The sequence below is a fragment of the Rutilus rutilus genome (genome assembly GCF_951802725.1).
Source record: "Rutilus rutilus genome assembly, chromosome: 17".
In the NCBI taxonomy this organism is placed as follows: Eukaryota; Metazoa; Chordata; class Actinopteri; order Cypriniformes; family Leuciscidae; genus Rutilus; species Rutilus rutilus.
The window spans coordinates 22,874,874-22,889,667 of record NC_140230.1 but is presented as its reverse complement, the minus strand read 5'-3'; the positions used below and the strand labels follow the sequence as shown (position 1 = coordinate 22,889,667).

The 14,794-nt window shown below is 39.4% G+C and overlaps 1 protein-coding gene across 1 annotated transcript; it reads left to right on the top strand.

Moving 5' to 3' along the window:
* Positions 1–418: 418 nt before the first annotated feature.
* On the top strand, positions 419–9,844 carry rhbg (Rh family B glycoprotein). Its single transcript, XM_084385622.1, has 10 exons — positions 419–700; positions 2,277–2,463; positions 2,869–3,019; positions 3,520–3,667; positions 3,759–3,925; positions 4,011–4,148; positions 4,238–4,371; positions 7,132–7,253; positions 8,618–8,691; positions 8,919–9,844. Exons 1-10 carry the CDS (start codon positions 514–516, stop codon positions 8,994–8,996), a joined length of 1,386 nt encoding a protein of 461 aa, XP_084241748.1. The 5' UTR covers positions 419–513; the 3' UTR covers positions 8,997–9,844.
* The last annotated feature ends 4,950 nt before the right edge of the window (positions 9,845–14,794 follow it).

The window sequence follows — 14,794 nt, the reverse complement described above, 5'->3', positions numbered from 1 at the left end:
ATGTTTGAATATGATTAAGACACGCCCTGTCTTACATTTAGATTTCTATTTACAGCCCGCATCAGCAATATTAACAGAACTGTGATCGTTATCGGTTTTACCACATTTACACTTCTTGTCTCATGCTTCTCATATCCAGACAAAAACCTAGAATTTTATTTTTTTCACCTTTCCACACAAATCTTTGACCTTTCTGTATGCCAGTTAAAAACCGCTCAGTTGCGATAGCATTGTTCACATTTGACTTTAATATTCTCATTAGCTCAAAACATACTCCTTACACACCTCATGAGCAAGAAAAGGTGAGGGAGGAGCCCAGAACTGCTACAAATCAGCAGCCTTGAGAGAGCAGGTGGGCGTTAACAAGCTCATGAAGTGGCCAAACTAACAATAAAAAGACTTGTGTCCCCTGATGTTCTCTTCCACTCTGCCTCCAGACTCATCAGAGCCTGTGCCCTGCTCCAGAAAGAGGGATAGAGAGTGAGTAAAGGATACTGGCAAAAGGGAAGCACCATGGCTGATTCGTCAACGAGCATGAGGCTACGGCTGCCACTGTTGTGCATCATCTTGGAGGTCATCCTCATCATCCTCTTTGGAGCACTGGTGGAGTATGACCATGACACTCATCCCAAGCTGTGGAATGAAAACAGAACTTCTCCTAGAAATGATTACGAGAATGAGTTCTACTATCGTTATCCCAGTAAGTGACATATAGAATGGTGTGTAGAAGACTAGTTAGTAGGGCTGGATTTTTATATTCAGCATTCATTGTTATTTGTAGATCTGATATGATCATGCAATTAGGTAATAATTAAAAAAATAAACAATGTAGATCAATAAATCTATTAAGTTCGCCAGCAGAAACACAGATACGGTGCCTTTTAACTTGATACCTTAGGAATGTGTTTGATTGGGTGAACTGCCGGCAGACATTGGCCTAAACTGTTTGAGCAGTCTGACTGGTTTTAAGTGAAGCATGTTTACCTTTAAGAATTTGATCTCTTTAAACGCTTGATTTTGTTTTGTGCAACTGTCGTCAAGTTTCAACTGTAGTTGGATTTCCCATCCACCTCACTTTGCTAAACCCAAGTCTCGTCCTTTAATCTCTGCGATTTGCACTAAACTTGCCCTTAGCGCCAGACTTGTGTGAACCACTTAATTACATTTATTGTATTGCATGTTGTGTCTGCGCTTCAAGCCCAGGAGACACCTACATGTGAATTATATACAATGAGTTGCATAAATCATGACATACAGACTTCACTTATCAGTTTTAACATAATACTTAGGTAGGATAGACAAAATTAGGTAGGATAAAGAAAGAAATGGACAAATCCCAGAGCAACGAAAATCCATTTTGTTGTGTTGTGAAAGACTTCTTGTCTGAACAGTATTTTGTCACTGTCCTTCATCTTTATATATTGAGTTAGTTTGAAAAGACAGAACCACGGGAGTGGCACATAACTACACAACAGGTGTCATATGAGAAACAACTCCATTCAAGGGTGTAGATTAAATCTTTATATATTGTGTGTTTAAATAAAATAAATTATAATGTTTTATAATAATTTGAGAGGTCTATGAAGATCATTGTTTCATTTTTTTGCTTTTTGAGGATGCAAATAAATTGCTTCATAGTTATTGGATCAAGCCATTTCTTGTTTCCAAACCTGTATGTCTTTTTTCTCTCTGGAATACAAAAAAAGAGATTTTGAAGAACTTCATACAGTGAAAGTTTGGACCCCATTGACTTTTATTGTATGGCCAAATTATTTGCAAAATGTCTCCTTTGTGTTTTACAAAACAAATAAGTCATACAGGTTTGGAAAGACACAAGTATCATTAATGGGTGAACTATCCATTAAAATACTTTTTTGTCCTGCAGCAAACTCAGCTTACACATAGAGCTCAGACTAATTTATGGGCTGCCAAAAAGGAGTGAGTGTGAGAGATATGTGGGACAGTTTGCCTACAGGGGCCGTGCCATCCTCATTGGTGCCCAGGTCAATGGCCAGTTGCTTGGCAACAGTGTAATTGTGTCAAAAGAAGTGAAATGGGTGAATGAATGGCTCTACACAGAAAAGAACACAGGGGTTAATGTTGGGTTCAGCATACCCACAGTGTAAAATCGGCCCTGAATAGTGCTGCCAAGTACCCATTTCATGAAAAACATATCAGTGATCAATTACAGTCTATGAGAATACTATTAAAAATGTAAAACTATGAGAATGTGAGGGAGAAGAATGGAAAAACAGCTATCTGACTGTGTGTTGTAGGTTTCCAAGACGTTCATGTGATGATCTTTGTGGGCTTCGGATTCCTGATGACATTTCTGCAGAGATATGGATTCAGTAGTGTCGGATTTAACTTCCTCATCGCAGCCTTTTCCCTACAGTGGGCCACACTTATGCAGGGCTTTTTCCACGGCATGCACCATGGCAAGATCCACGTTGGTGTGGAAAGGTAAAACCCAAACATGAGTTCGTTTGTTGTTACACACAGTAAACTACATTTTACTGTAAGAAGTTCATCATACTGATGTCAGCGGCAGCAGCTCACAAAGATCTATTTGTCAGTGAAGATGAGAGATTTGCATCAATAGTCTAATCACTTCATCTCAGTAAAGGGGTGATGCACAGAAAGATGACAGCTAAAATTTCTTTAACTTTAAGCTTCCAGGTTTCTTATCCTTCATGTTTTGATTGCACATTTGCTGCTGTGGCCTCATGTCTGTGTATTGGATTACAGCTGCACACAGCGCCACTGAGTGGATGTGGTAGTTTAGCAGCTGACTTTGCAGCCTCTAACACACAGGCACATGCACTTTTTTATTTATCTTTTCTCACAGTGAATATGTTTCTTCTGCAGCATGATAAATGCAGACTTCTGCACTGGTGCTGTGCTGATCTCTTTTGGCGCCGTTTTGGGGAAGACCAGTCCTGTGCAGCTACTTGTTATGGCCATTTTTGAGGTGACATTGTTTGCCGTCAATGAGTTTGTCCTGCTTTCTATCCTTGGGGTGAGTACAGAAACACAACAAATTTAATTTTCAAATTCTGTTAATTGTTATTAAATTGTAATTTTCACATGAATAACGTTAATTTTCCAAACACTGGGCACATATTTTATAGGGATGCACCATTATTAAAATTCTGGCTGATAATGATAAACTGATAATTAATTTCATTTTATGGCTGATAATTGATAAATGCCGATATTAAAATTCTATACGGATTTGTTTAAATAAGATAGAAAGAAAACAAAGTAAATTGTTTTAAATGCTTCAAATGCTTTTAGGCATTACAGCATTACAGTACAGTATTTTGAAAACTGATAAAGATTACATTTGAAGTTAATCTAAATGTAAAAAAAAGAGAAAATTAACATGCTCAACCCAATATCGATAACCAAAATATTGTGCTTCTCTAATGTTTGATACATGCTTAATAAAAAAAATCCATGGTACTGGATTAATTACTGATAAATTGTTATCAATTTAAATGTCAATGGTATCTATAGGCCAATGACGCTGGAGGATCCATGACCATTCATACATTTGGTGCATACTTCGGCTTAATGGTGACCCGTGTCCTGTACAGACCAAACCTGAACAAGAGCCAACACAGAAACTCGTCTGTCTACCACTCTGACCTCTTTGCCATGATCGGTGAGTCACTTGAATAGTTTACACGCCTACAAAATTCTGGCCTGTGGTCATCCAGGGCTCTTGGAGCCACTAAAGCTTTGGCTCTGCTCAGGTACCATCTATCTGTGGATGTTCTGGCCCAGCTTCAACTCAGCCATTACACACCACGGGGACCCCCAGCACAGAACCGCCATGAACACTTACTACTCTCTGGCCGCCTGCACACTGTCTACATTCGCTTTCTCCGCCCTCCTCAACCCAGAAGGAAAATTGGACATGGTGAGCATCCCCTTTTGGCCATCTTTGATATTACATTACGAACTTCAAGATTACAAACTCTCACACAAGCTTCTGTCTTTTTCAGGTGCACATTCAGAATGCCGCACTGGCTGGTGGTGTTGCTGTGGGAACAGCTGGAGAGATGATGCTGACTCCATTTGGCTCTATGATCGTAGGATTCCTTGCTGGAACTATTTCAGTCCTGGGATACAAATACCTCACGGTTAGTAGCACACACTTCTCTAACACACAACTGTAAACACCCACACCAAACCTCAGTATCTCATTGGTTGCACTATTATGCTCTTTTAGCCGGTTTTGGAATCGAAACTGAAGATTCAGGACACTTGTGGCATTCATAACCTGCATGGAATGCCAGGAATTCTGGGAGCTGTGGTGGGTGCGGTCACTGCTGCCCTAGCATCCCCAGAGGTATATGGAAACGGGTAAGTCAGTAGTTGATATGTAATTATCAATTGCATGAAAAATGATTTGTGATTGTCTTAATGACAATTAATGATAATTAAAGGATTAGTTCACTTCAGAATAAAAATTTCCTGATAATTTACCCCCACGTCATGTCTTTCTTTCTTCAGTCGAAAAGAAATGAAGGTTTTTGAGGAAAACATTGCAGGATTTTTCTCCATATAGTGGGCTTCAACGGGAACCAATGGGTTGAAGGTCCAAATTGCAGTTTCAATGCAGCTTCAAAGGTCTCTACACGAGCCCATTAGAGAATAAGGGTCTTATCGAGCGAAATAATCTGTCATTTTCTGAAAAAACAAACAAACATTTATATACTTTTTAACCACAAATGCTCGTCTTGCACTTGCTGTGATGCGCCACACATTACGATATCACATTGAAAGGTCGCATGTGACAGAGGCGGAAGTACCGACCTAGTGTTTACAAAGCGAACGTGCAAAGACTAAGTCGAAAACGCCCTTTACAAAAAAAATTATAAATAAAAGGTAAAACAATGATGTCGGACGATTTTGAGTTTTTCGCCCTACCCTACCTTTTCCACCTACGTCAGGTTACCGCCTGACCTTTCCAACGTGATTACGTAATGCGTAAAGTCGTGGACGTGCAAGACGAGCATTCGTGGTTAAAAAGTATCTATACAAAGTTCTGGTATGAAACTATAGATGGCGCAGGGCTAATAGCTCCTTTAACACACGTGTTCATAATCACATCATTATCTATAGGGGCGCAGCTGATTTGTTCCTGCCGTATAAGTAGCCAATGAGCTCTCTGCTCATCCTCTGAAATTCAACATCTAAGATAAGTGCATGGGGTTTCATGCTATATCACTATGCGTTTTTGTGTAGTCTGCTTCATCAATTCCTTATGAACTAACCATTCACAAGGTTTACATCATGTGTCATGTCAACAGTCCTGATTTAATGCTTACCCCCAATTTCCACCGGCTGCGTTACGGCTCCGGCACGGCGGCGGAGTCAATAGGTTTCCATTAAAGTCAATGAGTGTATTTCCACTGAATGCGGTACAGCTGCGTTCCGACTCCGGCGATCCGCTGCCCTCCGGAGCAGATACGCAGAGCTTCTATTTTTGCCGGATGCCGGAGAGCTCCGCAGCAATTCAGCGCTTATATCGCGCGATCATACGTGAATTTGCGAGATCTCGTGGGTCCTTGTGACTTCAGCTGTCAGTCATGACCGCAGCCGTTCCACAACAAATACGGACCTGGTGGGTATTGACGGACGACGGAACACGGAGCTGTCACGCAGCGGAGCCGTTCCGCAGCCGTTCCGCATCTGGTGGAAATTGGGGGTTAGAGTGAATTACTAGCATTAGCAGCTAGAGAATAGCAGGCAATGTAAGGATACAGAGAAAGCTTTGCTGAATTCTTTAAATCGAAATAGATTTTTGTTTGTATTCCCATATCTAACAGAGCGACAGCAATTCCTAGTATTTGTACAGCAGCAACATGTATAACAAAGCAGATTGCAATGTTAGCAAATATCAACAGCAATAGAAAATTAGCAGACGTTGCGGTTAAGTAGACACTATGTCTTTGCTAATTTGAGTCCATGTGTCGGCTAATGAGTTGGTCATGAAATGTAAACATTACCATGATTTAAAATCCAAAACAATGTATTCACCTTATTTACATACGAAGCTGCATTTTCAGCAGAATTATATTTGGGCATATACTATTTCATAACTACAGGACGAACAGCGATGGATGCTAATGTCGGATACCTTTTCGTATTAGACAGCACTGCTCACACGTAGAATGATAATTGTCATTTCGTGCCAAGGCAGTTTCCATGTATTTCTCTAATGAAAAGCAAGAGCACCACAGTGATGCTGTATCATTTTGGCAAACGTTCCACCGGGTATGTGTGTGTGTGTGCTGGAGAACGTCATTTACATTTGCGTCGCGTTTTGCAGCGGTGGGCGTTTCGATCACGGACATGTCATTGATCATGAGTGGTCCCCATCAGAGGTGTTTATTATCAGTCAGAATCACTCACTGCTTAGAACGCAGAGGTATTTGCTTAACAACAGGAGTGTAAATAGGAGACTCGTTGCAGTTTGGACTGCTCATTGATGTAGCAGCACTTTCTGAGATCGCTACAGGCTGAGATGAGCGAGCAGTTTTGCACGTTCTTGCTGCAAATGTCATTGAATAAGTGTTCATGCTGTGGTGAGGACAGACAGTCGGTTGCAGGCTGCGAAATTTAGGAAGTGACAATGTGGGACTCACTCTCAAATTGCGTTGTTGACATAACCATTGCATGGGACAGATATGATATGCCAAAGTAGTACACGCATTAGCAATGTAACTCAGACAATAGATATAATAGAATATCAGTTCAAATATTTGAGTTGAGGACCTTCAATCATGGAATGTTTTCCTCAAAAACCTTCATTTCTCGACTGAAGAAAGAAAGACATGAACATCTTGGATGACATGGGGGTGAGTAAATTGTCAGGAAAGATTCAAGCAAAAATTCTGAAGGTAACTAATCCTTTAATATTATCTTTAGTTTAATTGCTTAGTAACAATGTGCAATTTTCTTCTTATTATTATTGCTATATTCTTTATATATAACGTATTGTTATATACTACATTTGAATTAATAAGGTAAATATTTTGCAATATGTTGCATACATGTGTCATTGCCGAAAATAATGCAGACCTCATTCTTTGTGACACTGTATCTAATCTTACACAGATTGCAAAGAGTTTTCGGTGATGTTGAAACTGGAAAATGGAAGCCTGAATCTAAGGGAGGGTTTCAGGCTATCTCCCTGGCCGTCACACTGGGAATGGCTCTGTTTGGTGGTCTAGTTACAGGTGGGTGTACAGTTGTAAAGTCTGCCTGCTGGTTTCTTCCTGAACCGTGCAGTTCGATGCAGGTCATTGTTATACATACACTTTTTGCCGTGATGTAGAGAAATGACACAGTTATAACATCACATCTGAAATGTAGGAGAGGTATTATTTAAAAGAAATTACCGTTGTGAATCGTCTTGCACAAGTCGTGCTTGCGAAGGTGGTTCAGGCCTATCAGCTTGTTTTTCTTAACCGTCATTATCGCACTCGGCTCTAACTGAAGTGGCAAAACTGACGCCATAGTACAGCAGTTCTATAGCCTTACAGCCTCAGCAAGCCTCGGGACTCTCTGATTATGGTAAGGGGCATTACATTTCCGACACACACTCTAAGGAGTAGATCAATCACAACGGACTGGAGCCAGCTGACCAATCAGAACAGACTGCGCATTTTGGAAAGCGGGTTCTAAAGAAACGAGTCTTCAGACAAAGGTTGAACACAGGTGCTGCAACAATTGAACATTAAAATTATTCTATTCTAGTAGACTTCCTAAAAAAAATTATGAATCTGTAAATAAGCATAAAAAATAATTCACATTTTATAACTGCATAGACGCCACTGCACATCGTCAGTGCTAGTTTCAGCAACACACTGAAAAAGAAATACAAACAATACAAACATGTATAGAGCTGAAAATTTAAATATGTGCAAAATCGAACACTTTAGCTGTTACATGTTGGTCGATTCACTTTAAAATGTGAATGTAAAGAATTTAATACGGAAATGTAACAAAAATAATAAATAATAACAATAATAAAATCATCAGATATAACTATAATATACAGTATATATTTTAAGTTAAAAACTGTGTAAATTGATCTTGGACTAAAAATATACTAAAAACATGGAATATAAACTGAAATAGAAAATATTTTCCCCCTGCAGCTAATATTTTTATCCCTTAAAACTAATCTTTGATAATCAAAATGACAATTAAAAAAAAAAAAGTCCTGTGAAAATAATTGGTTTAATTCCGCCACATGTGTGTTGAACCAGAGAATGACTCAAGCTTGTCTACAAGTCGATGTATCAGAATGGTAATGCATTTATGTATCGCTCTCTACAGCGTCGGACACATAACGGTAATTGATACGATTAGCCTTTGGCTTGACTGTGTTATCAAACAGCTAATAATGTGTTGCTAATGTTACACAAACCATATTCCCATTCGATCTCAGAGTCAGACAACTGCCTTCTAAAAATCAGCATCCATAGACATGTTTTCAACCGAAGTTTTCATGAATTTTTGCTGTATATTGTTCCTTGTGCATACATGTGTGTGCAGTATATTGTGTAATAGGAATATGTGTGTGCACACTCCTCAGGGTTAATTTTGAAGCTGCCAATCTACGGTGCTCCTCCGGATACTCACTGCTTTGAGGATGGACTCTACTGGGAGGTGAAGACTTTCTGATATCATTTTTATATGCTATATTGTGTGTTTTAAACAAAGATTCCTTGACTGACAGACAGTGCAATTATTAGGCATTATTGCCTAATGTGCAGTAATGGATTGTCATTATTGGGACATATTAAAACTATTGAGTGGATCAACTGATGTCCAATATGCAGAGACAGTATCTTAAACAACACTTGCTTTGTGCTGTAATGAAATGTGTGTTTCAGATGCCGGGGGAGGAGGAAGGTCACAGTGAGCTTCACGAAGTGGCCACACCAAACGAAGTGGAAAAACTCAGCAGCTAAATGACCTGTTTTCACCTGTTTGCATTTGTTCAGCTGCCACCTGTGATGTTCTCTGCAGGTGCAATTTATTTTACTGACTTAAAATAAAACAACAAACTTTGTTCCATTATTTTTTTATCATAATATGTTGTTATATAAAATTATTAGCCCAGTTTACCTGAGGAACAATGAGAATGTACAAGTTTAAACGTATTATGTTACTCTGAGGCAACATGCCTGTGATTCCTTATGACACCACTAGATGGTGTTGCAGAGCTGCGAATGGCTCCACAGCGCCGAGACAGAGGACAAGCTGATTATTCGCATGATTAGCTCTTAGAAATATTTGTTATATAAGAAAGCTCACTGTAAAACGCAGTTTATGCTTTCTCTTTATTTTTAATATATTTTCAAAAACAAGGAGAATCTGCAACGGGATGATTGTGGGAAATGTTTTGTATTCGTTTGTTGTAATTTGTATTTCCCCAAAAATGAATTTGAAAAACATGAATCATAAACAGCTGGAATATTTCAATATTTCAAGTTTTTTTTTTTTTTTTTTCAGACATTTTATTTCAGATAACTATTGTTTTCTGTATTATTTGTTTCACACACAGATTAGAAACACTGTGAATATGGGACACTGATGAACCTGTTTTAATGAGAAAATTGCTCAAATTTGGAGGGGATTGACGTAAGATGTTAAATATATATAGTTACACGTTTATCTGTTTTAAGGGAAAAAATTAATTAGAGGACAAATACTTTTTTTTTTTTTTTTTTTGCATGGATTATTTCTACCCAGCATAATTTGGGTTTGAACAACAAATTCTGTATGTAATGACATTTAAATAAATTGTTCAAATACTTATATTGTTTAAAAGTCATGTTTTAAATGAATTGTTATCCCTCGAAGGTGTGTGAGTGTGTGGGAGAGAACTTACACTGAAGCCTATGTTTCTCGAGACGGGAATGTTTCTGTGGTTTTGGCAAAGTCACGCGGACATTCATTTTACATTCAGCTCAAAGATAAACAATGACGTCAAATCACGCTAATTCCAAGTGAAAGCGCCGTTTAAATCGAAATGGCGCCTATATAGCCTACAATCACTGCGGAAAGGGTTAACGAAGAGTCCAGATGGCCTCCGTCGCGTAATTAGCACAGTTTCACTTTCTGGGATCAAACGGAGAAGAGAAAGTGGGGGTCTTATTTTGATAGCACGTTATTAGGAGCGCCTGGAGCTCGCGGGCTGTGCGAGGAGCAGCTCTACGCCCCTTTTCATTCGCGCAGAGCCTGTCTTTTACAGAGACGTGAACCAGCGCCAAGGTCTTTTCCCAGGCCTCAGACAGGTGGACAGCTGGGATGTGAATAGGCGCTGAGGCTGAAGTGCTTAATTGCGCTTTATAATCACCAAAAAATGAAGAATTCTAACTGCACGTAATATGCTATTTACATACTTGATTTGTTTGTGTTTTGTTTTTGAAAACGAGATTTAAAGGTTCCAAAATGAAACTACTGGAGGTTGAAGTCCACGTGATAGTCTTTGATTAATTGTGCTTGCAGTCTGCAGTTGTTAAAAACTAGCGGCATCAAGCTAATTGTAGGGCATATAACAATTTTAATCAGGGAAACTTTGGTTTAGCTATGTTTTCTTTCTTTACTTAAAAAAATAAAATAATAAAACCTAAAAAATATCCAACGATCTGTATGTTCATTAGGTGTTTATGGCCCTGCAACATTATGAGAACATTGGATTATGGTTACACAAAATCTAAAGATTCCTATAACTACCAAAAAGCAACCAAAATGGGAACCAAATGTTTGGGGAATGTTCTGTATTAATTTTTTTTATTTGATTAATAATTTGGTATTTATCTTTCAGCAAAACCAGAATCAGAAACCAACTCATTTGAGAATTTATCCATTTTCTCCTGTCTCTAAGTGGGTCAGTGGGACTGTGTGCCGAGGGGAAAGTCCTGTGTGTGCTCTGAAAGCCGGTCTGTATGGGGAGAGTGCCTGTCTTTAGCTCACATTAACAGGATTACAGGCGGGCTGTGTTCAGGGGCCATGGTCCCTTTCAACCGCAGGCCTCCCTCTGATCAGTGCTCACACAAACAGCACAACGAGAAAAATACAGAGAGAGAGAGAGCTAGTGGATTACAAATTAAATGAAGCAATACCTTGCATATATTTATTTGACATTTCTTCAAAGATAAGAGATATTTTGTCCAATTGAGGAATTTTTCCAGTTACAATATGCACTCCTTAGTTTGTTAACTTTTTTGATTGCACGGTTTACGGAACAATAAGGCTGCTAAAATCACACACTATGGGGCTTTAACAAAGCCCGTTGAGGTCAGGAAGTTTCCTGTCAGCAGAAATTGGTGCTTATGTTGTTCTTATGTGAGGTTCCCATGTTTTTCACTTATAGGCTTGTGAAGGTGTTTGGATCTGAATGGAAAAGAGCACAGTGGAGCTCACACCTGCTTCTGCCAAGGGCAGCAAAGTTCAAGAGGTTCATTAAGCGGAGAGCAGAACAAGAAAAAAAATGAACAACGAAGCCGTGAGAAAAGAAATACCAACTTAGGAGGCGGTCAGTGGTGATTTTCATCATTAAGAGCAAAAACTGGGCAGAAATATATTCACAACTCAGATGAAAACACAAAAAAATAGCTGGATGTCTTCAATCCCACAAAACTGACTTTAAACTCATATTTGTTTGATGATTAAGGGATTTTTGCTCTTGCAAGCCCTCCCTCAGGGCCCATTACATTCAAAGGAACACAATAAAAGCCCTGACAGCATCCTTAGGGAGAGAGGGTGGCTGGACACAGAGGGGACAAAAGCCCTTTACCGACCCCCTCGCGATCCCCCTTGGCCAAGCACATCCACACGCATGCTTGACATTGTGGGAGGCGTGAACCTTGAGGTCAGAGGTCAATTTGGGTCAAGTGGGGTGAAGCCATCATATAGTCTTAATTGAGATGGTGCTGTTCAATGAGGACGTGACAGTGGAGAGGCTCTATCTAGATAAGCTGACGGAGTGGGTCACTTAAAGCTTAAATGAAGACTTCGATAGACATGGCCATGACAAGGAAAATCTGTAAATCTTGACATGTGATTGAGAAATTTTACTTGAATGATTTTTACAGTTGTTTACAGCGAATCGTTTACTCATGGCTCTTCGATTTAGATTTTTTAAATACCTTTTACACACTCAACAATAGGAAACATGCCTTTAGCAAATAAATGAAACTGTTTGTTTGTGCGTATATCTCTCTCTATATACTGTATATATATATTCCAAGGGATAAATATTTAAATTATAAATGTTACATATTTTAAATATTAAATTAAATTATTTATTTTTGTATTAAATTAAATCTTGTAAAACATTTTCTAGACAGTGATTTAAATCTTAGGCAGATTCAACTAGAATATCAAATATCAGCCAATAATAGTTAAAATAATAATAATAAAAAAACAGTTATCATGGATATGGTGCCGATATGAACTTTTCAGTCACATGTCAACTCTAATCACTGTGATATAGCTCATGGAATGGTAGATTATCAGTACAGTGTCAGGCATCAAACACATATTTCCCATAAATAAATAAATAAATAAATAAAGACAAAGTAGCAGCTATTTTGGTTTATTCATTTGGAGATGATTCATTTGGGAATGGGGGGGAGGCAGAGCCGAGAAATGCTGTGACTGTGGGTTTTGCAACAAGAACTAATTCTCTTCTATTTACTCCTTTCCTCTACATCCCTTAAGCAAATTCAGTCAATGCTGTTTTATCAGATGCCAATTTGCATGATGGCAACAAGCCACAACAGACTTGCAGCTGTACCACACACACACAAACATAGGCTACACACGAACATAGCCTACCACCTTAAAAAAAACACAAACATAGAAATAAACACACTTTAGACACACAAAATGTCACAGAGTGAACGTCTTACACACCAGCAAATCAGTCTCTCCTCTCGCTTTTCTCTCTCTTCACACCCCCTCCGCACCTTCTCATCATAATTAAAACAGGAGGTTTCTCCACAATGCTCTTTTGTCTTAGTGCAGCACGGTGAGAGAAAGGAGTCCGGTGGCTGAATATTAATGAGGCGGGGTGTCCGTGGATAGGCTGCATGAGCAGTAGAAGAAGAAGAAAACAATGGTACTATATTTCTCCTCCTACGCTTGTGGAAGGATACATCATGTGCCAAAACACCTCCGGCCACTCAGGGTTGCCAGCGGTGGGGAAATGAGCACTATGCATTGAGAGAATTAGGTATAACTAGGGTGCTGGTGTGTATTATACTCGGGTTAGACTAGTGAAAATGCAGTGAAATGTGCAGTGAAGGATTGCGTGGCCTCTTATAGCCACTAGGTGGAGCTGAGTGAGCTTTGAGAGAGCGGTGCTTGCCTCTACAGTATTATGCTACCTGAATGAGCTTCATTGTTTAGCTGCTACTATCTACAGATCGATACACATGCCTTTGTCTCTGCTTTAAATGTAGTATAGGCCAATATGACGGTGCTGTGTTGTTTTTTCCAGCATCTTTGAAAACGGTTTGTTTTCATTGGTAGGCTACACACGTGAACATCAAGCATGGTAACCCATACTTGGAACTTGTCCTCTGCATTTAACCCATTCAAGTTAGTGTAAACACATTAGGAGTAGTAAACACACACACACACACACACACACACACACAGCAGGAGCGACTGGTGCTCTAACCATTAGGCCATGACTGCCCCATATAACTTAGATAACTTTTTGTTATAGGCCTACTGTATAAATGCATATGTGTCAATGGCAGTGTTCATGATAAATAAAAGGACAATCTTTAAAAGATCTGGTTTAAAACATGTGACAAGTTCAGCAAAATATATTTGGTTTCATAGGGATTTGAAAAACGCTTACCATTTTCAACAAACGTTTCAATGAAATGACTCTAAAATGCCATAACGTCATGTGGTGTAACCTTTTTCTTACATCTTCAATACATGTGAGTGTACGCATCTTTATTTTCTTTTTTCTTTCTCTATGGCGTTGTAAGCGCCATGCATACTACTGTTTGAGCTACATTAATTTAGAAATATCATTAATTATTAAATAGCTATTCAAAAGTTTAAAATGAATATTTTTGAATAAATAGATCCAGACAATGTGCATATCATGTATAACCAGTTCCTTCAAAGAAACACACACCTCCAACAATGCTTTCTCTAATAGACAATAAATGCATGTATGCAGGGACCGAATCACAAACGCAACCACACCGTCGCACAATGCCGTGAAATTGTTTCTTTTTAGCTTTTACGCGCTCAAGAGAAACACACACACAAACTTGCGAGCATACTTTTAGTGTTGCCATGCACATCTCTCACACACACTTTCTCACACTGCTACTTCCTGAGGAGACATTTTTAAAGCTGAGAGGTTGGATGTCTATCTTTGGCTCTCAGTTCTAAGCGCCCTGTGTGAGTGTGTGAGGGGCCTGTATATGAGCAAACTGCCGCCTACTCCGGCCATGACCCACAATTCCTCACAATGCCCCCATTCTCTGGACTGAAAGGCTCCATCAGCCGCAGGGGCCAGCTCTCTGGAGGGGATACGACGCCTCCCAGGATGGCATACAGAGACGGGCATCGCTGCCAGGAAACCATGGGCCTGGCGGAAAGAGCCAGCAAAGGCGATGATGAGAGAAAGAGAGAGAGAGAGAGAGAGCGCTGAGAAGGCCAGCGAGCAGAGAGATAGAAGGATGTGCTTGCCAAGAGATGCCAAGCGTTTTGTATATGCCAGTGCCAC